The sequence below is a fragment of the Ictidomys tridecemlineatus genome, chromosome X (assembly GCF_052094955.1).
Source record: "Ictidomys tridecemlineatus isolate mIctTri1 chromosome X, mIctTri1.hap1, whole genome shotgun sequence".
NCBI classification, from domain to species: domain Eukaryota; kingdom Metazoa; phylum Chordata; class Mammalia; order Rodentia; family Sciuridae; genus Ictidomys; species Ictidomys tridecemlineatus.
In genome coordinates, this window is record NC_135493.1 from 21,660,645 (window position 1) to 21,684,133 (window position 23,489).

Here is a 23,489-nt window from a genome sequence, read left to right on the forward strand (position 1 = left end):
AAAAAATAAAATAATATGGGCTGGGAAGTCAGGCAGACTCCTCGCTCTCATCACTTCCTAGTCTACCTCTTCAACTTCTCAGAGCCTCAGTTTCCTCCTATGTAAATTGGAATGAGGATGGTATCTAACTCAGAGGGACACTGAGGATTATATGAGATAATATATGTAAAGTGCTCAGTGCCAGCACTCACAAAAGTCAGCAATTATTCAGTCCCCTTGGGACTTTGAAGCAATTATCCAGTCCCCTTAGGGCTCTTGTTTCTTGAGTGAAAATAATGCTTGCAGTTTCCTGATGCTCACAGTCACTATCCACAGTGGGATGAGTGCTGCTGAGAACAGTCTGGAAGCAGCATGATCTTGTTCTAACTCTGGTGATGGTTTTCATTCTAGTGTATTCTTCCTAATGCAGTTAATGCTGCAGAAGCAGAGAGGAAGCCAGAGGTCTCTGATTCCATCCCACCTCCCAGGAGATGGTGTAGTGTAGTGGGCCCAGGTTAGGTCCCAGGAAGAGTGCTTCAAGAGGAAAGGTCCTGCTGATGTTACTCTCCCTAACTTGTACCCTGGACAGCCCCCCAATGTAGGCCCTTCTTCGCAGGGGTGAAGATCTTTAAGGGCTTTGTTTAAATGAGCTGTTATATGAAGAAGGAAATAATTTCCTCTCTGACTACTCTCAGACCCCAGTAAGGCCTGTGGCCATAGGATCCTGAGCCCTGTTCTGAGGAGGGAAGTACAGAGCCAGCTAGGCTTTGGATGGAGCTTTAGGTTAGCAGAGTCAAGGGCACTGGGCATCCTCATGGAGGGGAAAGATGACCCTGAAAGGACCACAGAGGTACACTTTGTTGAGACTAGCTTTGAAAGAGACTGGTCTACCCTCCCAACAATCCTCTCTCCATAAGAAAGACAAGAGGAGACAGTAATTTAGTTTGACCGACATTTATTGCTACCAAATTGCTTCTGTCTATCCCCTCAAATCTATACATAACCCCTTCCCCAAAGCTAACTTTTGCCAAAGTTCCTGGAAGTAGGTCAAGAAATGCGTCCACCAAGCAGGCAGTCCTAGATGTAATGGGCACCGTTTGACTTGCACCAGGAATGGGCTATTCTGTGAGACTCAAGGCATAGACTTGCTACTGGGGACAAGGGAGGTCCCCAACAACATACTTTTATCACTTTCTGGGGCTCAGAGAACACCAAAATCATTAGTGAAGCACTGTAGGGACAGTGGACTTCCTGGTGTCAAGCTTAGTGCTTTCTTTGCTTGGAAGGACCTATACAAGTGGCCAAGTCTGGACCCAGACCTGCACTGGCTGCTGCTTCTTTTTCTTTTTCTTTCTTTTTTTCTTGGTGCTGGAAAGTGAGCCCATGGGCTCTCTACCACTGAGCTACATTCTCAGCCCTTTTTATTTTTTATTTTGAGACAGGGTCTAGCTAAGTTTCCTAGACTGACCTCAAATTTGTGATCCTCCTGCCTCAGCCTCTTGAGTTGCTGGGACTACAGGTGTGTACACCCAGTTTTGCATCTGGCTTCTGAGGGGCAGTTTTGCCCTTGGAAGTCAGGTATGACCACCTGCCATCAGCCTTGTGGGAAATCTATTTGAGGAGGTCAGGAACAGAAGGGGGACACATACTGTATGAGGTATGGACTAAGCTGGAGGAAGTTGAAGCTTAGCCTGAGTCCCATGGGAAGGTATAAAGTGGATGAGTAGGAGATTTCATTTGAAAGCCCCAGGACCCCTCCAACCCCCTTGGTAAGCTCCACTGTGTCCTGGGCCACAGGTAGCAGGAGAGCAGATATTTAAAGTCACTGAATGTCAGAGTTTTTAAGGCCCTCAGTGACTACTCATTCTAACCCTGATCAATTCTAAGCTTGGAGAGAGGAGGCACTTGGTTCAAGACTCATAGTGATTTGGGTCTGCTTTTTCTTCTATAAGGCTCAGGGTCTCTGTTCTAATGTCTAAGTCCTTGATACACTTTTAGTTGAGTTTTGTGCAGGGTGAGAGATAGGGATTTAATTTCATTTTGCTACATATGGATTTCTAGTTTTCCCAGAACCATTGTTGAAGAGGCTATCTTTCCTCCAGTGTATGTTTGTGGTGCCTTTGTCTAGTAAGTGAAATAAGCCAATCCCCCCCCCAAAACAAAGGCCAAGTGTTTTCTCTGATATGTGATGCTAATTCACAATAAGGGGGTGGGGTGGGGAGGGGAAGAATACAAGTTCATTGGACTAGACAAAGGGGAAAGAAGGGAAAGGAGGGGAATGAGAATAGGAAAGACAGTGGAATGAACTGGACATTTCTATCCTATGTGCATATATGATTACACAATCAATGTAATTCTTCATCATGTACAACCAGAAGAATGAGAAGTTATACTCCATATATGTCCAAATACATTCTACTATCATGTAGATAGTAGAACAAATAAAAAAGACTCATACTGATTTAGCCGCCAAACCTCTATGAAGGTTAGGGAGAAGGGAAGTAGAAATGATACTTGCAGCTTTCTTGAAAACTTATTTAGGAACCTCTGGATTCATCTGTGATCAACTAGAATCCTTTGAAACAGTCAACTTCTCTAGGAGTTTGAGACTTCTGAAACTCTGACTTGGTGCCCTTTTTAGGAGCAGCGTAACAAAGATGGATGGTGTGCAGATGAGGCGGGTTTAGGGGCCTTGGTGGTTAGGGACATTGGCAGGTCCCTTAGTGCCCTGTTTGCTGTTGATGGTGGGTGGTACCAGGAGGGGCTGTGCTGTCAGTCGCTGGCGGAGGGAGGGAGGCTGGCAGAAGGGATTTGCCTCTAGGCAGCTCCATATCCACTCCAATTTATCCTGTAGCGTCCTGGCCAGGCCTTTGACTGGGGAAGCAGGTCCAGGCTGGGCACCAGTCCTCTGGGCCCAGGCCATATAGGAGGCTGGGTCCATCTCTGTGGCCTTTGCAGCTCAGGCCCAGCCTTGGCCTGTGCCACCTCCACTTCAAGGTGCCCCAGTGAGGGAGAGGCTGTGCAGCTGTTCCTCAGTGCCTGCCAGCTCTGCCTCATCGCGCCCACTCTCTGAGCCCTCAAAGCAGCCAGAGTCCCGTGGGATATCCACCTTGGGTTCTGACACTGTATGCACCCCTGGTTCCTGGCTGCTCTCAGCGCCCTCTTCTGCCTCCTCGCTGCCAGCTGCCAAGGATAAGGGAGGAAAACAGAATATGGGGGGGGGGGTTAGTCCTAAGGTGGGGAATCAGAGGCTGCAAGGAGACCCCCCCCATGGGGGTAGGGACCATGAGAACTCTCCTGTAGGCACTTAGTTCCTCTGCCCCCTCAACTACTCCTGCCCCTCTTCTCACCATTTCCAGTTTTTTTTTTTTTCAGGTCTGCTCTGCCCAGGAGATCAAGATCAAATGAGTCTTTTGCACTGAACTAGAGCCAGGCAACTTGGGCTTCAATCCTGGCTGTATTATTCAGCTTTAAGTCTTTGTATAAGTGCCCTACCTTCTCTGGCCTTAAGTCTTTCCTTTGATCCAAAAGGGAGCTGGGTCCAATCACTCCTAAAACCCCTTTCCCCACAAACTTTCCCTGAAACTCAAATTCAAGTGGGGAAAGTTTCTAGTGCAGGGAGCTCCAGGGCAGAGTATAGTCAGGGGCAGAACTAAGGCAAACATTTGCTCTCCGGAATGCCAACTGGCAACTGTGCCTATCACCCCATTCCTAAAGCCACTCACTGTCATAGTCCAACAGCAACTCTGCAGCTGTGAGCAGCTTGGCCCGGTGCTGTGGGTCCATGATGTTCAGCTCATTGAGGTGTGTCTCCCGCAGCTCCTTGAAGTCCTCCAGTGTCTGGTAGCCATTGAGCAGCAGGGTGGATGTGTGCTCCTGGGGGCAGAGGTAGGTCAGTGACATTGCTGCTTATAAGCCATCCCAGCCTAGAACCTCCCCTTTACACATGGCTGTCGATCTCCATCCCAGGGGCAACTGTGCCTCTCTTGCTCCTAGATACTAATGTAGGTCCAAGCTCAAACCTCCAGGCCAATGCGCTCCAGCAGCTCGTGCAGAGTCTTAGGCTTGGGCCTCTTGCCCTTGCTCTGTCGGCGGCTGGGGCGGGCAGGCCCCACAGCCTCCTCTGGCAGTACATCCACGTAGATGAATTTGAAAGAGCCCAGCTTGCCATTGAGCAGGCCCAGCCATGTGCCCACAGGTGGTTTTTCAATGATCTGGATCACATCTCCTTTCTGTGGGGGGAGAGGAGAAAGGAGGACAGGAGAGAGGAGTGCAGGAAAGAGGAGAGGGAGTCTTTTGGCCTCTGCTGATACTGTCCTGCCATGACTCAGTCCAGCCTCCTTTATGGCTGCAGTCTGTTAGGCTCTGAAGGGGCCCGGATGCCAACCTTACCTGCAGTTTCAGTGAGTCGTGGTCATAGGGGCTGGGAGTGAAGTCGGTGTGGACTCGTGCCCGACCACAGAAGGGCCCTGTGTACTGGGAAGCAGATGGTTCCTCCCCGAAGCTGCCAGAGCCAGGGCTGGGGCTGTAGAGCTCACTGCCTGTAGGAGATGGGGTAGGGAGGAGGCTCACCTTTGTCCCAGGAGAGCTGGGGCAGTGCCCAGCAGGTACCTCCCAGAGATCCTGCCTAGAAATCTCAAGGGTACATGCTGAGCAATCCTCAAACTGTAGGAGTAATTTGGAACTCATCACCTTGGCCACTCTGGAAAAGCACAGCTTTACCTCTGGGGCCTCAGATAATGAAGAGTTGACAATAGGAATAGAAATGACTCACAGACCAAAGAATGGGTAAATTGGGAGGGCCTCTGAAGCCCAATTGGGCCAACACCTCAAGGAATAGATGAAGAAACCAGAGGCCAGATGGGCTAAGCGACCTGCCCAATGCCTCTCACCTTATACTTGATAGCACTGGGTCTATTATACACCAGATCTCACTCCATTCCATCGCTTCTTACACCCAGGAAGCCACACCTTATGTTAATAATTTACTTTCTTTATTTAATAAGATTAAATATTTAGTTACAATATCCCATGGAAACTCAGATGGGCACTTTCTTCCTGGAAGAGTAAAATGATGGGCATTTTAGATGGCTTTCAATTGGAGGGGGTGACAGGGAGGTGTCTGTGGAGGCACAGAAAGAATAGAAAACTTGGAATGGGACTAAGGGGCAAAAAAAGGAGTCTCTTGAGAGCTGCAGTCCAGAACTCATAGCCCTCCTCCAGGCAGGGCATCTTCTCTGGGTCAGATCCAAATTCGGTACTGGGTTACCTTGAGTGAGTCACTTAACCTCCCTGAGCCTCAGTTTCCACATCAATAAAGTGGCAGATAATAGTAGTGATCCTATGAGGTTGTGAAGATTTAATATGAAGAGTGCTGAGGAAGTTCCCAACAGGCAGACAGTAAATATTCATCTCTCTTACCTCCCCTTCCCAGAGACCCATCTGCCTGGCCCTAACCCAGTTTTCTTCCAAGTTGGGCAGGTGTCCTCCCTCCTCCCCTACTCACTCGTTGATGTCTGGCGGCTGAGCACTGGGAGTTCACGTTCTTCCTGCTCAGAAAAGGCCAGAGCCATCTTCTCAGGGCCAGGACTGTCCAGGATGCAGTCTGGAGATGTAGGGGAGGCTGAGCCCTCTTCCAGCGTGTCTCCCTGCAGGGATGTTAGGCAGAAAGCCCTCAGTGACCTGGCTGTGGTGCACACAGGTCCGACCTAAGTGCAGAGGAACTGGACCTGGGCTTGGCTCAAACTCCAGCTATGTTACCTATAGGCTCAGTGACACTCTCCAGCCCTAGTTTCCTCTTTGGTAAAAATGGGAATGACAATCTTTATCCTGCCTACCTCACAGGACGAGGCTCACAGGTGTGCCCAGTGAACATGCTTTATCAGCTTCAAGTGCTCATGTAATGCTGAAAAGGCCAAGGGTGAACAAACTTGGACTCAGGACTATTGTTATGGCCCAGTCAAGCAAACAGTGGTGCTGGAGAGCAAACCTTTTGCCTGTGCTTCTAAGAGCCAGGCCTGCCTGCCATTTCATTTTATCCTCACAGTGCCTCTAGAAGATAATTGATATAGTTGGCTTGAGTTCACAGATGAAGAGTGACCTTGCCAAGATCCATGGGAACCCACAAGTATGTTGGCCTGACTCCAGAGCTCCTCCCATCTCACCACATCTCTGTGGTGCTGTTTAACAGCTGGCTCTCTGGGAATAAAAGCCCCAAGATTTGTCTATTCCCATACTGTAAATTCTCCCTACCATGGCCAACATCAAGCCACCATTGTGATGCCACTGGATGTGTTGCTTGAAGAAATAGTTACGTTACTTCCACTACACAGATAACCATAGACACAAATATGAATAACACTGAGAGAGTAACAGGTAGTGTTACGATTAGGAAGTGCTGAATTTTGAAGATTTATGGTATTGTTCTTGCTTTTTAAAATTTTTTTTTTAGTTGTTGATGGACCTTTATTTTATTTATTTCTATGTGGTGCTGAGAATCGAACCCTGTGCCTCACACATGTGAGGCAAGCACTCTACCACTGAGCCACGACCCCAGCCCTTGTTCTTGCCTTTAATATAATTTATTTAATTGTAAATTTATATAATATTATTTTTCATAATGATCTAATTTAACAACTGGCTTGCAAAATTCCTCACAATTTGAACAACTGCTCTCACAAGCCAATCTGAGCCAACTCTAGCACACCACTGCTTGGTGCCTTTGGTAATAGCCACAAGCTTTTACAAGTTCCTTGGACTGTGCTGCCCCACCATTGTGTCACCTTCCTCCCTGGGCTGAATCCAACCTTCTCAATTTTCTCTATGAATGGTCTCAAACTTCATGATTGTTTGACTTACAATCTTTTGACTTTACAATGGCACCAATGCACTATGCATTCAGTGGAAACTGCACTTTGAATCTTGAATTTGGATCTTTTCCCAGGCTGGCACTATGCAGTATGAGCCTCTCTGGTGATGCGAAGCAGTGGCAGTGAGCCACAGTTCCCGGTCAGCCATGAGATCATGAAGGGAAACAACTGACACTTGACTGTGTACTGTGTCGCTAAGCTCTGATTTTTTTTTTTAATTCCAGGGATTGAACTCAGGGGTATTCGACCACTGATCCACATCCCCAAACCTTTTTAATATATTCTATTTAGAGACACGGCCTCATTGAGTTGCTTAGCACCTTGCCATTGTGAGGCTGGCTTTGAACTCGTGATCCTCCTGCCTCATTCTCCCAAGCCACTGAGATTACAGATGTGCACCACGGACCTAGTTTTCAATGCATTTTTGACTTAATGATATTTTCAACTCACGGTTTATTAGGATGTAACTCCATCAAAAATTAAGTAGATCTGTATTTTTCTCTATATCCTCCTATAATCAGGTCTTTCCAATCCCAGGGACTAATTCCAAGCAAAGCTTTGAGGTAGATGGATTTGCCTCCAGTCATCTCATGCCCCTTTCAGCTGCCCCTCCCCACAGGCCTACCTTTGCAGGAAGCTTCTATGCCTAGCCTAGCCTTTCATCCCTCCACAAACCTCAGCCCTTTCCTAGCCAGCCTCTTAGCCCCGAGGACTGCATTGCTACACTGTTCATGGCTGATTGTGAGATCTCCCTCCCATGTGCCCTTCCACCAGGCCTGAATAGTTGCTGTCACCCCCTGCCAGAGCCAGCCTCTTTGGCTCCCCTCTCTTGGATCCCCAGGGCTCACCATCTCCTCTGACAAGGCCTTCACCATCATCTTGCCCATCTTCCTGTTCATGGTTCGGGAAATCACTGCCCTCCACTTCTTCCCCAGCTTTTTGCCACTCTTCCCAGCATCCTCTGGGATGGGGACACCGGAGTCATCTTCTGGAATCTGTGACAATAAAAGAGGAGGTGACCTCTTTGGGTCCTAGTCTTGGAGTACAAAGAGATACTTTGGGTCACTGTAAAGGTGGGAAGGAGATAGGGTTCTCCCATCTTTTTCCCCCTTAGCCCCAGCCCTGTCCTCAGTCCTACTAATTTGCAATTAATTTGCTACTTAATTTCTTATAGAAAAGAATACAGGCAGGTACTTGGAGCTCATAAGTTTGGTGTTGGGCAGGTAGGTCTTCTGTGTCAAAGGATGTTTTGCAGGGCTGGGGTTGTAGCTCAGTGGTAGAGCACTTGCCTAGCATGTGTGAGGCATTGGGTTTGATCCTCAGCACCACATAAAAAGATAAATAAAATAAAGGCATTGTGTCCATCTTCAACTAAACTTTTTTTTTAAAGGAGGCTTTGCCTGGACAATCCTATTATCTCCTTTTCCCTCTCCTCCCTCTCACCCCTATTTCTCCACCCAGGGGTTTTAGACAGATCCCACAAGGAAGTTCTGAAACTCACATTATCTTCCAGATTAAATTCCTTCTCGCTCACCACAGGGGAGCTGGGCTTGGATTTGGCAAAATCCTTGAAGCTGCTGGAGCGCTGAAGGGAAAGCTGGAAAAAACAGACATTTTGCAATCATTGGCACTAAAATGGCTGCCCCAGGACTGATGTCTTCTCTCTCTCTCTCTCTCTCTCTCTCTCTCTCTCTCTCTCTCTCTCTCTCTCTCTCTCTCTCTCTCGATTGGTCAGAGCCACCTGTGCCCTAAAAGCCCAGGGCTAATGAGGTGAAGGGCCAAGCTTCCTTTGAGCTATGTGACTTCATCCTATTCTTCACCTTATCCCTGGCCACTGATCAAGTTCCTGACTCAGAAGCCTCAGATCTCAGTAAAGCCCCAGACTAAGCTCAACTTTCCACCAATAACTGAGTGAAAGAATGAATGGGTTTGAGTAAATGTGTACCTCAGCACATATGAAAACCTTACCACAAGTTAACTGAGAGCAAATTCCTCCCACACTCATTGGCTCTGGCCTTCATGCCCTGGGCCCACGCTGAGCCAGCTCTGCAACCCTAGTGATTGGGGTAAACATATTGGCCTCCTGCTCGATGAACTTGTCTCAGACCATCCCACTAGAAGCCAGAAAGACCTATTATTAGACTTTCTGGAAAAACTACAGTAGAAGCTCACTCATAGAAGGTGCCTATAAATTTAGAACACAAATGATTGGGGCTAATTTAGTTAAAGCAAGCTGCCATTTTTCTCTTTATTCATTTCAGCTTTTAAACTTAGCCACTCATGTGATGAGCTGGCAACTCTTGACTTTTGCCAAACACTTTTGTATTTGGAATTTAAGGCATGCCCTATTGTGTTGATGAGACTATTTTCAGGAAATGAGCTTTCTTCACTGTATGTACATGAATATGCTAAGATAGCAGCCAGAAACCAAGGCAATACAGGTAAGGGGGGGCAGGCCATAGACACAAGAAGTTGAGGCTGAGTCTGTATCAAGATAAACAGTCAAGACCAGAAGATATACACAGGAACCGGGGTTCACAGATGGCCAGACAGATAGCGCGGGATAGACTGCAGACAACCAAGATAAGGACTTGAGGAACCAAAGCCCCAAACCCACACAAAACTAAAGGTTTCACATCCTCTTTCCTAGTAAATGAGGGTATATGTGTCCAGTGGTAAGCCCCTAGGGCAGAGGCAATATCACCTGCCCCCCAACACATCCACAATTTGTCCCAACTCCTGGGGACAAGAATATAGCTGTCTAGTATTTTGCTAGTCTTGACCAAAGCTGCCAACAATCCAGCATCAGGAACCAGACATTCCTAGAGGTAACTGACCAGAAACTAGGTCAATGGTCAGGTCAAGCAGACTCTAGAAGGATCAGGACCTCATGGGTAGGGCATCTGCAGCCTCAGTCAGAAAGCCTCCTCTGTACTACCTTGGGGACCCAGAAAAGGGGACTGTGAGTAGATATAGAGAGGGGGAAACATGACCATGGGGTGACTGCTGTGGTTCTCATACATTAACTCCATTCTCCTTCCTAGGTTTTCCCCTGCCATTATTCATTCCTCCTTTTCTCCCTTTCTTTCCCCTCTCTCCTCCACCTTCCATTTATTTCCTCCTCTTGTATGGTAGGATGCAGCTGCCTGGATAACTTCCTCCTCTTAGTGCATGGAAAAGAGGGAACAGAGAGAGGGGTGGGCACTAGACTGGCCTGGGCCCAAGGAGGGCAGGCTGGCCTGCTATTTATAGGCAGATGGGGCCTATTGTGACCTTCCCTTCACCACCCTTTAGCCTGATCTGCAGATCAGGAGGCTGAGAGTCGCCCCTTAAGCCCCAGGGACTGGTGAGGCTGGAAAGCAAGCAGGAGGGCAGGCCTGGGGCCAGAAGTAGGCTTTGTTAGGGAAGAGTAAACTCATGGCTCGGCTGCCCTCTAATCGCAGCTCTTTCCCCAGGCCTTTTCCTGTCATTAATCTGCGGTCTGGGGGCTGGGAGAAGGTACCTTTGGCTCATGGGCTCCTCTGTCCCAGATTTAGCCCAAAGCAGGAGGAGATAATCCAAAAGGGCCATGAAGTTGTTGCTGGTGCTTGGGCCCAGCTGGCCACTTTTCAGTCTGGTGAGATGGAAAGGACTAGCACATGTTCTTTGGGTGATCAAAAGTGAGGACCAATCAGGGTAGCCTTTTTCTAGGACTACTTCTAACCTCAAGGGCAGCTCCGATATCCCGACTACCTTTCAGTGACCCCAGGGTGTATCTCACCCCACCCTGGGATGACTTGAAATCCCTGAGCCCATTTGAGTTTTCTGCCTGGCCTTCCTTTGGGGCAAGACTTGCTGGGAGTCATGGATATAGGAGAGGTGGTACCACCTTTTCAAGTCCAAGGGGAGCATGTTGGGACTCTTGGAAAGAGCTATATTTCTGGCATCAGATATTGATGAGTTCAATTTTGGGATGTGTGACCTTAGGCAACTTCTTTAACCTTTCAGAACCTCAGTTTCTTCATTTGGTGTCAGATGGCAAGGCTTCACATCTGACCAGCTGTGTAAAGCTGGATAAGTTACTTAACTTCTCTAGGCTGCTGTTTCCTCATCAGTTATATGAAGCCCAAAGCATCTACCTTAGCTTAGCCTTTTGTGTGAGTCACCTCTAGACTCTTACCCTGGGCATTTCTTCACCTGGAATACTCAGCCTTTCTTTCTGCCAACCATAGTTTCTCTCCTCCTTCAAATTCCAGTTTAACTGGAAACAATCCAGATGCCCATCAAATGCTGATAAGATAGATTGATTGCAGCAGACTCACTGAAGAGAATAGCACCCAGCAATGAGACAATACAACTATCCCCAACACAGGGATGAGTCTCACCAATACACTCTTGAACAAAAGAGGCCACCCCCCAAAGAGTATATATGCAAATATTTCAGTGGCTACACAAAGTTCAAAACCCAGGAGAACATACTTATGCTGTTGGAAGTCAGGGAAATAGTTACCCTTGGGGAAAGGGGTCATTTAGCAACAGGCAGAGCATGGGAGAAGTTTCTGGACTTTTGGAAATGTTTTGTTTCTTGATCTGGGTGCTGACTACATGGGAATGATCACTTTATGGACAATCATTGAGTGATGCATTTATGATTTATGCACTTCTCTGTATGGCAGAGAAGTGTTTTAAAAAAAGGATTTTCCACTCCACTTTATTTTTATTTATTTGTTTTGCAGTGATGGGGATGAAATCCAGGGCCTTGAATATGCTAGGCAAGAGTTCTACCACTGAGTTACATCCCCATCACACAATCACTGTCTTGGGATCACTCCAACCCAAAGACAGAAGCGACTGAGTGCAATGCTGACAGTAGGTGGTATTTGAACAGAGTCACCAGGGGAGCCAATAGCAGCATGGCAGTGGAAAGGCTCAGGATGGCTTCATGGAGGAGTTGTATTTGAGCTGGGCCAGTGGGGGTAGGATGTCTCTAGGTGGAGCTAGGAAGGGTTTGAACAAGAGTCAGAGACAGAGGGACATTCCAAGCATGGTGATGGAAAGGTGGGTATGCCAGTGTCTGTGGTGGGAGGTGGAACAGAAAGGTTTACAGAAGGCCTTTGCAGCCATGCCCAGGAACTTGGGGTGTTAGTTATCCTGTGGGCAATGAGAAGCTATTGCTTGAATATCCTTTATTGAAAATGTTTGGGATCAGAAGTATTTCATTTTTTTTCATATCTTGTAATATTCACATGTACATAATATATCTTTGGGATGGGACATAATATACAAAGTTCATTTATGTTTCACATACAACTTATACATTTAGCCTGAAGGTAATTTTAGACAATCCTTTTAGTGTGCTTGCGTTTTGACTGTAACCTATCACATGAAGTCGGGTGTGGAATTTTCCATTTGTGGTATCATGTAAGCATTCAAAAAGTTTCAGATTTTGGAACATTTCAGATTTCCCGATTAGGGATGCTCAACTTGTACTGAAAATATGAAGCACATGCTGGTGTGGATGTCATGTTAAGGGTGTGCTGTGGCAAGGGAGCCACTGTGGAATAGTATGCTGAGGTTGGGGGATATGGGGGCAGAAAGAGACTGGAAGGAAGAACCAGCTAAATACTCAAACAGGAGTCCAAATTCCTCTCCATTTTCCTGGTGGTAAGTCTGGGAGTTGGTGAAAATTGAAGGTATGTTGCGGACGGGCCATTCTTAGGGGAAGCTAGTCCAGGATAAATCCCTTTCTGCTTCCTATACCCTAATACTGGCCTTTGAATGAAGTTAGATCAAAGAACCAGAAAGAAGTGAAAGTCTCCTAAGGGCAGCTAAATGATATGTCCTTTGACCCTTGGGCCTCCCCAGTCCTTCATAATTAATAGTGGGTGCCATGTCCTTGCCCTCACATCCAGGAGGGCCTATTCTTGCCTCTGCTCTGTAGGTTGGAAGGCCACTCCTACTGGTGTTCTGGAACTTTTATGTCCCTCAGACTCCCTTAGTGCTTTTGAGATCAGTAGGTGGGAAAAAGCATGGAGAGAGAAAAGGGCTCAGACTCTGGAGTCAGACAAATTTTGACTTAAATCCCTGATCTACCATTTACTGGTAGTGTAGCCTTCAGCAAGTTCTTCCATCTCTTTGAGTTTTGGTATGAAATAAGGATAATGACAATATCTGCCCCTCCTCACAAAGTTGTAGTGAGGAGTCAGCACAGTTCTTTGCATCTATGGAACCTTCCCCCAGTGGTGGCTCTTTGTGTTATTAAGTCTTGTTTCTACCACTTCAGAGTTGGGACCACGGCCTGTTCTTTGCAGTGTGCTTCCTACCTCTGCCCATGCCAAAACATGCACCCCCTCCTGGGCATTGAACACATGTGACAGAGTATTCTCACAGCTATTGTTCTAGCTGACTTATTCCACCTCGTGAGGTAGGCAGACCAGAAGTTATCCTCCTTTTCAAAGATGAGAAACTGAAGCCCCAAAGAAATCAATGAACTGTCCAAGGTCCTCCAGCTAAAGAGTGGCAAGATTCTAACTCTACTTTCTTGTCCCCTGCTGGGCACAATCTCCATTTTGTAGGCCCAAGAAACAGGAGAGGGGTAGGGAGAAAGGGGGAATGGAGGTGGGGAGGGAGGAAGGGAGGGAGGTGGAGAGGGAGGTAGAGAGACCTTCCTTGCCTTTAAGTCTTCCCTCTACCATATCACCTCAGTCTCCAGAGAGAAGAGGCTTGACTACAGTCATCATGCATGCATGATGGAACCAGTTCACTGCTTCCAGGCCTGTGGAAGATGCTGTATCTTCATTCTGGAAGTTTGGCTTTTCTAAGGCCATTTTCACAGTATGGGCTTGGAGCATGTGCAGGCAAGCTCATCTTGTCTCTGGAAGCTGGCACAGGATATGGCAGGGTTAGGGTAGGGTTTGCCTATACTCCCCTAAAGGATATCAACCACAGAGTGCCACATGGGCCTTACTTCCCCTGGAAGTGGCCTGTGAGCAATTTCAGAGGCTCACCTGTCAAACACAGAAAATTGATAATTAAAGCTGAAAAAAAGGGGGGATTTCTAGTTTCCGTGTGTCACTAGGTACCTTTGCCTGATGTGGCACAGGGTCCCAGTGTTAAAGTGTCAGCTCTTTCTCAGACTCTTTCCTCCAGTTCACTGTGGTTTGGGGCCTAGCAGTGTCTATAGTGCAGTCTTTGCTTCCCATCCCCATCAGCCAGAGAACAAGGGGAAGTGGCCCCGCTTGCTAAGGAGTGGCAGCCAATGGCAGGCCTGCTGGGACTAGCACTGTGTGAGGTTGGGGGGGGTGACAGGTCCCGTGTGAAAATTCAAGAATCTCCCCTCCCCCGCCTACCACCACTGCAACCTTAGAGAAGCAGCTGGGGTGGGGAGAATACAGCCGGAAGTGGCAGCCACCCAGGACCTGAGAGATGGAACAGGATGCACACCCCAGTGCCCTGAGGCTCAGTCTCAGCTGTCTCAGCCTCTGACTGGGAACTGTTTCCCTGAAAAAGGGGCTCCCCCATAGTGCACCTGGGCTGAGCTCCAGGGAAAATTGGCAGGGTACAATGAGGACATGCAGGACTCACACCTGGGCCTGGAAGCCTCTTGGACCTGATTCAGACCTACTTTGGAAGGGTCCAACAGTCCCATTGGAATGTACAGTATGTACTTTCTGATTGCCTGGGAGAATCCTACAATCAAATCCATTCTCAGATCCAACCAGAGAAACCTAGATCTGGCAGAGCCTTCAAGGAATCTTCCAGTTGGGCATCTGCCCCAGAAGACCATGAACACTCAGTCATCCATGAAACTGCTTTCCTTCCTAGCCTTTGAAACCCTCCCCCCACCTAATTTTTCTTCTTCAACTATCACCATCTCACTAGCTCCATTTCTCATTCCTCACATTTTTCCCCATGTGGGAAGAACCTGTTTAGTGCCCCATATCCCATTTGCAGTTTGGGAGGCCCTTTTCCTGAGTCCGGGTCATCTCAGGCCCCTCTCCAGTGGCCTGGGGAGCTGCAACAAAGCTGAGTCCAGTGGTCAGGTTCTGGGCCTTGGCCAAATGGAGGGACCCTGGGGGCATTTTGGCTGTGTGGCCCAGTGGGGTCCATCTTGGCTTTGAGATGGCTCCTGAAAGGCCACACTTGGGCGGAAGAGGTAGCAGGACCAGTACAGGGGATCGACAATTAAGTACAATCTTAGGAATCAACTTGAGCATTGTACTTTGTAATTCTTGAATTCTAGTCTAGGATTCTGGTCTCCAATATTAATTCATTATCCATCTTGCTAGGGTTGAATTCTATCTCTATTCTAAGAGTCTATCCTGTGGCTTTGTCTCTCTAGGATTTTGAAAATCTCTCTTGTACTTCTGTTACTCCAGTAACTTTTGGGCCCCTAGGAGAATGGGCCTCACCTATGAGCTCAACATATGGCCTTTTTGGCTCTTCTCACTTCTACAAGTCTTGGAAGGGACAGGAGAGAGCAGAGGAGGGAAGGAAAAAGTGAGTTTCCAAAGATGTTCCTTACCTTTTTCTTCTGAGTGGGTTCCTTCTCGCTGGCATTAGAGGGCTTGCGGCGCAACATGGTCCTCCCCGAGGTGAGACTCCTTCCCTGATCTCCTAGGTGTCAAGATGCAGAGGTCTCTTGCTCTGCCTCACCAACACTGTCCAGAAGGCACTGCATGGACCGAGCCTCCGGCTGCCACTCCGACTGCAGCAGTGGCAGCTTGGGGGTGCGGGCCATGGACACCCAGCAGCACAGCATACAGGAAGCCCTGCCACGTGACCTGCTCTTACAGCAATCGCAGCCCCTGCTGGCCCCTAGGGAGGAAGGAAGTCCCAACTTCAGTCTCCAGAGATTCTGATGCAGACAGCTCTTGGGCCGAACAATTGGAAAAAAGCCCCTACTCTGTTGTCTCATGTCAATCATTACCAGTCCTTCTGCTCTATCTCCCAAGAAGTGACAATCAACTTGAGATATGCGGCCTACTCAAGCCCTATACTCACTGATCAGAATCCAGCAAGTGGAAGGTGGACTCACTCTCTGCTTGTTGGGTCAATGATCCTGGTCAATTGCATCTCCTAGGCCATCACTATTACTACCACCACAGTCACCCCAATGGCTATGATCACTGCTATCTACTCCTATCAACATCCATCACCAGAGTCATCAACCCAACAACCATCACCCTCACAACCATGATCCCTGCAGTCATCCCCACTGCCATCAGCACACCTACGGCCATCATCACTACAGCAATCATCTCCACAAGTCAACATCCCTCAGCTTTCATCTCTACAGTCATCGCTGTTGCCTCTATCACATTTACAGCTGTCACCCTTACAGATATTATAGTCAGTCAACCCCATGATGCTCTCACCCCTACAACCATCATCACCTCCCTCAGCCATCACCCCCACAGTCATCATCACTAGAGCAGTTGTGCCTACAGTCAACACCCCTCACATTACATGCATGTTTATCACTACCACAGCTAAAAGGCATTTGTAAATACCACCACACCACCAGCAAATGTCCCATTTAACAGATATTTATTGGATGCCTATGCATGATGCTTATGTTTTGGATTATCTGTGGCACATATTTTAATAATCTCAATGACATTATTAATATTATTGGTACTGGGGATTAAACTCAGGAGTTTCTACCACTATAGAAACTATAGATGTAACTATACATCCCTAGTTCTTTTTATTTTTTATTCTGAGACAGGGTTATATTTGAGATAACAACACTAAATTGCTGAGGATGTCTTTGAACTTGCAATCCTCTTGCGTTAGCCTCCCAAGTTGCTGGAATTACACACATACACCGCTGTGCCCTGTGACTTATTCTTACTACAAAAGCAATTGGTATTCATCACATACAATGTAGCAAACAGAAAAAAAAAGTAATTTCAAAAAATTCTTCATAATTGTTTTCTACACTGTTTGGGTGAATATCCTTTTCTGTTTTAAGCATTTACTTCTTTGCTGATTAATCTTTTTTTTCTTCTTACAAAAATCATACTGCACAGAAAAGAAGATCATTGCTTTCATTACATGGGGAGGGGAGGGAAAGGAGAGAGTACAAGGGACACTGGGAATCTTTTGCAGGTGATGGATATGTTCACCATCTTGATCATGATAATGGTTTTATGGGTGTGTATATATGTCAAAACTTATCAAATTATACACTTTAATAATATACAGCTTAGCCTGGCATGGTGTGATTACAGAACATGCCTGTAATCCCAGCGACTCAGGGGGCTGAGGCAGGAGGATTATAAGTTGAAGGCTATCTTCAGCTACTTAGTGAGACCCAAAGCAACTAAGCAAGACGCTGTTTCAAATTTAAAAATAAAAAGATCTGGGAATGTGGCTCAGTTGTAAAGCACCTCTGGGTTCAACCATACCAAAAAAAAGTACAGTTTATTGAAAGTCAATTATACCTCTATAAAGCTGTTTTTAAATAAAAAAGACTACAAAAACTGTGTTGATAATTGCTTTTCATGTGGAACATAATATTTTCTCATGCTATGAAATGTTCTTCAACTATGTGATTTATAATAGCTGCTGAGCATCATATTGTGTGGCTATACCATGATTATTTTACCAGGCTCCTACTGATGAACTTGGGTTGGTTTAACTTTTTAAAAACTTTTCGTTGATCATCCTTAAGGTAAATATTCATTCACATCCACAATTTTATTTATAGGATAAATGTCCAGAAGGAGAATTGCTGGAGCACAGGTATGCACTTTTTAAGATTAAAAAAAACTGTAGGACAGAATGCCTTTATTTTTATATGGTGCTAAGAATTGAATCCAGCTCTTCACATGTGCTAAGGCAAGTACTCTACCACTGAGCTACAACACCAGCTCTTTTAATTTTTTTAACATTCAAAGAAAACAATTCAACTTAGAAGATAACAAAAGGGAAATAAACTCATGGAGTAACATGAAGTCGAATATTCATCTTCAATGAGGAGTATAGTAATACAGGGACATCTTCCTCCCTGGTTCAAGACCTGTTTCCAAGTGACATGCATCATCTTTGATCCCTAACCTCTTGGAACATCATAAAGAATTCAAAGGATGAACCTTTTTAAGGCTTTTGATTCTGTGGCACTTGTGAATTCCTGGCTGGCCTGCCTCTGTTGTTCCCAAGATGTTCTTCTAACTTCCTCCCCCAATCCTGCCCCGTGCCCTTGGACCTTCCCTCCGTTGGGGGTGAGCTCAGGGAAACCGAGGTCCTTCTTCACCAGGCTGAAACCCTGTTTCCTTTAGCTCTGACCTATTCGGCTTGCTAAACAGATTCATAAAAAAGGTTTTGTGCCCCAGGTCGCTTCTGAAAGACCCTCCCAGGTCACCCAGGAAGCGCCTGGAAACCACACAGGGACCGACTCATAGGAACCGGCTCATAGGGCCTTTGGGGGCTCTGCATGATCAGGAACGGGAGAGTAGCCCCATCACGGTCTAGGATACAGGACAGGATTACATGGGTTCAGGGCACCTGGTGCTCCGAAGGCCGGGGAATGCAAGGGAGGAAGCAGCTCACAGAACCTTCCCGGCCTGCACGGCCTGCGCAGCGGTGGCGCGTCCTTGGCTGGCGCGCAGGATGTGCCCGCTTCCTGTTTGCTCAGCCCCGGTAGCCAGCCTAGCTCGCACACTAACCGCAGAGCCTTCAAAGGCAGCCAGCAAACCGGGGAGCTGGACTGCCCACCGAGGCCTGGGGGGAAGAGAAGGTACCTGGGAGAGGTACAGAAAGGTGACAGGCTCTAGGACAGAGGGAGCAAACCTTTTCTTTCCCACCCTTCTTTCCCCTCAGATCTGCACCCTCTGGACAACTCTAGAATTCTAGAGTCTGCCCCATGTAGACTTGCCTTCCCCTGGGCATTCTCTTCCAACAGAAGACCCTGGCTGGAATCCCAGGGGGTCAAGTCCCAGCAGGCTAATGGGCCCTAAGCACTTATTTAATAGACATTCCCTCTTCTGGGAAATATATTTGCATTTAATAAGCTCCATTTGAAGTATACAGAGCCTTCAGTTAAAGAAGTGATCTGTGTCAGTAGTTCAGTGAACAAGGCCACATTCAACTTGATCATGGGTTGGCAAGCAAGATCTAGGAGTCTGTGCTAGGCACAGCCTTGTGCTAGGCACCTTGAGGGACAAAATAAATAGCTGCCAAGGTTGCATGCATCAGGAGCTGACATCCTAGGTAGGAGGCAAGCTTACTTTTGCCTAACACTTGTTCTTTGCCATTAGATTTCAGAAACATTCTTTAATCCTGCTACAACCCTCTGTGGTAGGTAGTTTAAGCTGGGATAAAGATGGTAAAGATGTGCCCAAAAGTATAAGTGTTGGGCAGGAGAACCTTGATTTAGCAGTAGCATTGCAGGGTGTGTGTGTGTGTGTGTGTGTGTGTGTGTGTGTGTGTGTGTGGAAGGGGGTTTCCCACTGATAGCCAGATCACTGTGAACCCTCAGAGGGCAGAGATGGGCTGCCATAGATAGTCATGAGTGAGATATCTGGGGCAGGTGGGATCCAGGCTTGTATAAGCATCCCTCACACCTGGAATGAGTACATCCCTGCTTTGAAATAGTGAGTTTGAATATTGAGGTCTACCTATATTTGGAAAGACTTCCTAAAAAATTCTTACTCTCACTTCCTCTCCACAAACTCTCCATATATTCCAGCTGAAAATTCTAATAGTGCATGGCAGGCCATGGGCTTTACAACAACTTGCTAAGGCAGGTACTATTGTTATCCCCATTTCCCAGGGAAGAAACAGAGACACAAAAGGGTTAATTGAATCGCCCAAGACTGCACAGCTAGTAAGTTCTGGGAGCTGAGTTTTAAATACAGGTCAGGTCTTGGTCCAGGGACCATGCTATTAACCACTAGGCTAAAGTGGATCTGATGCAGAGTTCCTGAATAAGGAGATAAGAGAATTGTAACAAGACCCCCTGTCACAGCCCTAAGAATGGTGCCCTGTTTTGGATTGGGTGTTGCACTAGGTGCCACAGGACCACTTTAAAGCAGAGGGGAGAGAACAGGATGGCAGGCTTCTGGAAGTCGCATCATGTGCACAACAGTTGCAGTAGGTAGGGCTGATTAAGTGGAGACGAGGTATGGAAAGGTCCTTGTCAACATGTGAAGTACTAAACACCTGTCATATTTAGCCTAGAGAGTTGGGTGGGGAATTTGAAGCAAGCTGATTTCCAACAGCTGTCACGTAGAGAAGGGAGACTTATCTACGGAGCTAGGAATGAAGAGGAACAGATAACTGGAAGGCCTGGGTTCATTCTCAAGGAAGAAATTTTGGCTATTTAGATGGTCTTATTCAGCCCTGGTAAGTGATAGTCTTCCTGTCTCTAGAAATATCCAAGCAGAGACCACATAGTTCCTTGAAACTATTTCCAAGGCAAAGCCCACCTTGACAGCCCAGCTCATTAGCAAATTTCATGGTGGTCATCTCAGGCAAAGAGGGTGGAAAGGGAAAATTACAGGGGGAGGAGGGCAGAGGACGGCAATAAGACAAGGGATAGGAGACTCATCCATTCTTCAGGCACCGGCACAATGCACACAGAGCTTTCAGCTTGGAAACGCTGGAGAGCCCCTGGGAAGGAAAGAGTCATCTCTGGAGCTCTGAACTCTGGTTTTGTTTAAAAACAAAAAACACCTGCAGGCAGCTGTGGTAATTACCCTCAGAAGAGGGGGCTGGACTTTGTTGCTCAGAGCAAAACAGGCTCATGACTCACTGGAGGGCCTTTCTATGGGGAAGCAGGCAGGGCTGGGTTGGGTGGCTTGCCTAGGACTCTGTCTTAAGGTTATGAGGAGAAAAGTCTCTAAGCAGTGGGCCCATGACCCCATGTGGACAGTTGGGGACAGTGGAGCTTTAGAGAAGAGCAGAAGCAGAAGAATACTTCCCAGAAATGGAGGCTGGTAGACATAGATTCAACTGTCCTATGATCTCCTATTGGCTACATGACCTGGAGTAAGTGACATCACCTATGATGAGCCTTAATGAAAACAGTAACAGTGATAATGTGTTCCTCATTTATGGGTGTGTGTGTGTGTGTGTGTGTGTGTGTGTGTGTGACACCAGGGTTACTACTCAGATGATATATGCATAGTCCAGAGCCCAGTTCATGTAAACTGCTGGATGCTCCAGGCTCCCACCATGAGTTTCCTGTCTTTCCAGAGCCAGGAAGCCCTTGGTGACCATTTGTAGCTGCCTTCTCTCTGCAGCATCCCCTTGATGACTTCCATGTTTTCTGGGTCTCATCTGAATCTCTGCCACATGACCCTGTGGCCCATATCCTGTGTGTCTCTACCTTGTCAAGGGCAAGGTCCCTTAGCCCAAACTAGAACACAGGAGGCGTGGCAAGCAGGAGAGTCTAAAGCTGCCTGAGACCTGCTAGGAGGGAAAGTAGATTTTCAGCTTCAAGGCCTTGCCATGGTCCACTGGGGCTTTCTCAACCCACCCCCCCATCCTACCTCACTTGAGCTGCTTGCCAAGTTCCTGTTTCACAAAGAAACAAGGAAGTAAAGAGGCCGGCCTCAGTCAAGGGCTTGCGGGGTGGGGGTTTGGGGAGCACCTCCCACTCCCAGCTGTGATGAGCCTTGAGGGGGGGGGCAGGAATGGACAGGGAAGAAACAGTTGCTACTGAATCTTTCACATTTCTATTTTTTCTGGCACCAAGAGTGCCCAACTATTGATTTGAGGAAGTTGGTGAGTTGGTAAAATTCACTGCTGACGTGGGTTCTGGGTTCTCTGGGTGAAGAGGAGCCAGCCCAGCCCCTTCTGAGGCTCCACCTTATGAACAGTTGGAGCCAGCTGGGTGGCAAAGAAGCGGGATCCAATTTAGTTATCATTTAAAAAATGAACTATTTGTGGGCTGGGGCTGTGGCTCAGTGGTAGAGCACTTGCCTAGCATGTGTGAGGCACTGGGTTTGATTCTCAGCACTACATATAAACAAATAAAGGTCCATCAGTAACTAATAAAAAATACTTTAAAAAATGAACTATTTAAACTATTTTTATGTGTATGCATGAATCATCTTACTCATGCCCTTTTCTTTCCAAAAAGGACTCAAAGCATCAAGAAATGTTGCTCTATACCACCATCACCATTGTCACAGATACATAACTTCAAACGGATCTTCTTGAGCCTTAGTTTGTTCATTAGAGGCTATATGGGGCTGACAGAGTTGCACACTGAAATCGAGAGAGGAGCCATCACAGAGCTGAATCAGTATGTTTAGGATTTAACCCTTGCCTTAGCCCAACAGGCTGTGTGACCCTAGGCAAGTCCCTTCCTCTTTCTGGGTTGCTGTAGAGGATTTCTCGTCTGTACACTGAAGGGGTTGAACCAGATGTTTGTTTGGTCATGTAGCTCCTATTCAGGACTGGATATGGACTTTGAAGGCCCTGGTGCAAAATGAAATCATCGGGTTCTTTAAGAAAAAAGTATTAAGAATTAGAAGACAGGTGACATGAGAGAGCATTAAATCCAGTTTAGAGGCTCTCTAACTACAAGTCCCTGAGTGACTGCATAGGTTACATGCCCATGAAATTGGCCCTGCAACCACCTCCAGCACAATTTTGTTGGAAGCCTAATTCTTTTTAAAAATATTTTTATTTGTCAATGGACCTTTATTTTATTTATATTCAGTGCTGAGGATCGAACCCAGTGCCTCACACATGCTAGGCAAGTGCTCTACCACTGAGCCACAACCCCAGCCCCACCTAATTCTTTTTTTCTGGAGCTCTGCTTTCTTTGACAACCCTTGTGAAGTTTCTCAGGAACCAGTAGACTTCAGGGAACATAGTTGAAAAAACAGAAATTAGATGCTTGCTTCCAGGCTTTTTCAGTTCAGTTTTGGCTATGTATTTTTAAATTGGAGTTCCAAACCTTTTTCTTATCTACTTTCAAAGGTGAAGCAAAAATTGACCTCATGCTTGGAAAATAACAGCATTATCATCTCTTGTCTGTGTAGTTTCCTGGTTTACAGAATGCTGCCACATCCGGGTTTTATGGGTCTCTATAACCTCATCAGGAAGGCAGTATGGGTAGTTTATGGAAGGAATAACTGAAGACCAGAGAGGTGAAGGGTCTTGCCCAAGGTCACACAGTTGATAGAACTGGTACTAGATGGAGTTCTATCTCCTAGGAAAGGGGGCTTTCTACATGGCCTGCTTCATAGCTACAGGCAGCAGGTGAGGAGAGGTTTTGGTAAGCTCCATCCCCGAGCATAAATACAAAAGACCAGAGCCCAAGAGGCAGTTACTTATCTTCAATTCCTTATGATGTCACAAGAGGCCCCATGTATGTCAGACCTGCTGTGTATGCCCTGAATCTCTCCCTGCCTAACCCAGAAGGAAGCTTTTAAAGCATGAACACTCAGTGCTGGTCATTTGGGTCCCAGGGAAGGGAGGAGGTAAACTGGCTGTGGGCCCTTCCACTGCTATGCTTCCGGGGCCAGGGTTCTCAGTTTCAAGACAGTGGGCTGGAGGGGCCATAAGTGTGAGAAGGAGATGAGCTAAAATCCTGGCTGAAGAGAGTCTCAGGCTGAAGAGAGGGAACCAGAGCACAGGGCTGCCTTGAGTATGAAAGGCCCACAAATGGATCTTGGCCAGTAACCATGACCTGAAAGAACC

General features: G+C 47.0%; 1 protein-coding gene across 1 annotated transcript; it reads right to left on the reverse strand.

Annotated features, from left to right (window-relative positions):
- Window positions 1-917: 917 nt before the first annotated feature.
- On the reverse strand, window positions 918-15,572 carry Sash3 (SAM and SH3 domain containing 3). The gene is made up of 8 exons (XM_005319319.5): window positions 15,352-15,572; window positions 8,350-8,445; window positions 7,697-7,843; window positions 5,486-5,627; window positions 4,372-4,520; window positions 4,002-4,211; window positions 3,705-3,855; window positions 918-3,162 (listed from the first exon to the last, which is right to left on the reverse strand). Exons 1-8 carry the CDS (start codon window positions 15,406-15,408, stop codon window positions 2,972-2,974), a joined length of 1,143 nt encoding a protein of 380 aa, XP_005319376.1. The 5' UTR covers window positions 15,409-15,572; the 3' UTR covers window positions 918-2,971.
- Window positions 15,573-23,489: the final 7,917 nt, after the last annotated feature.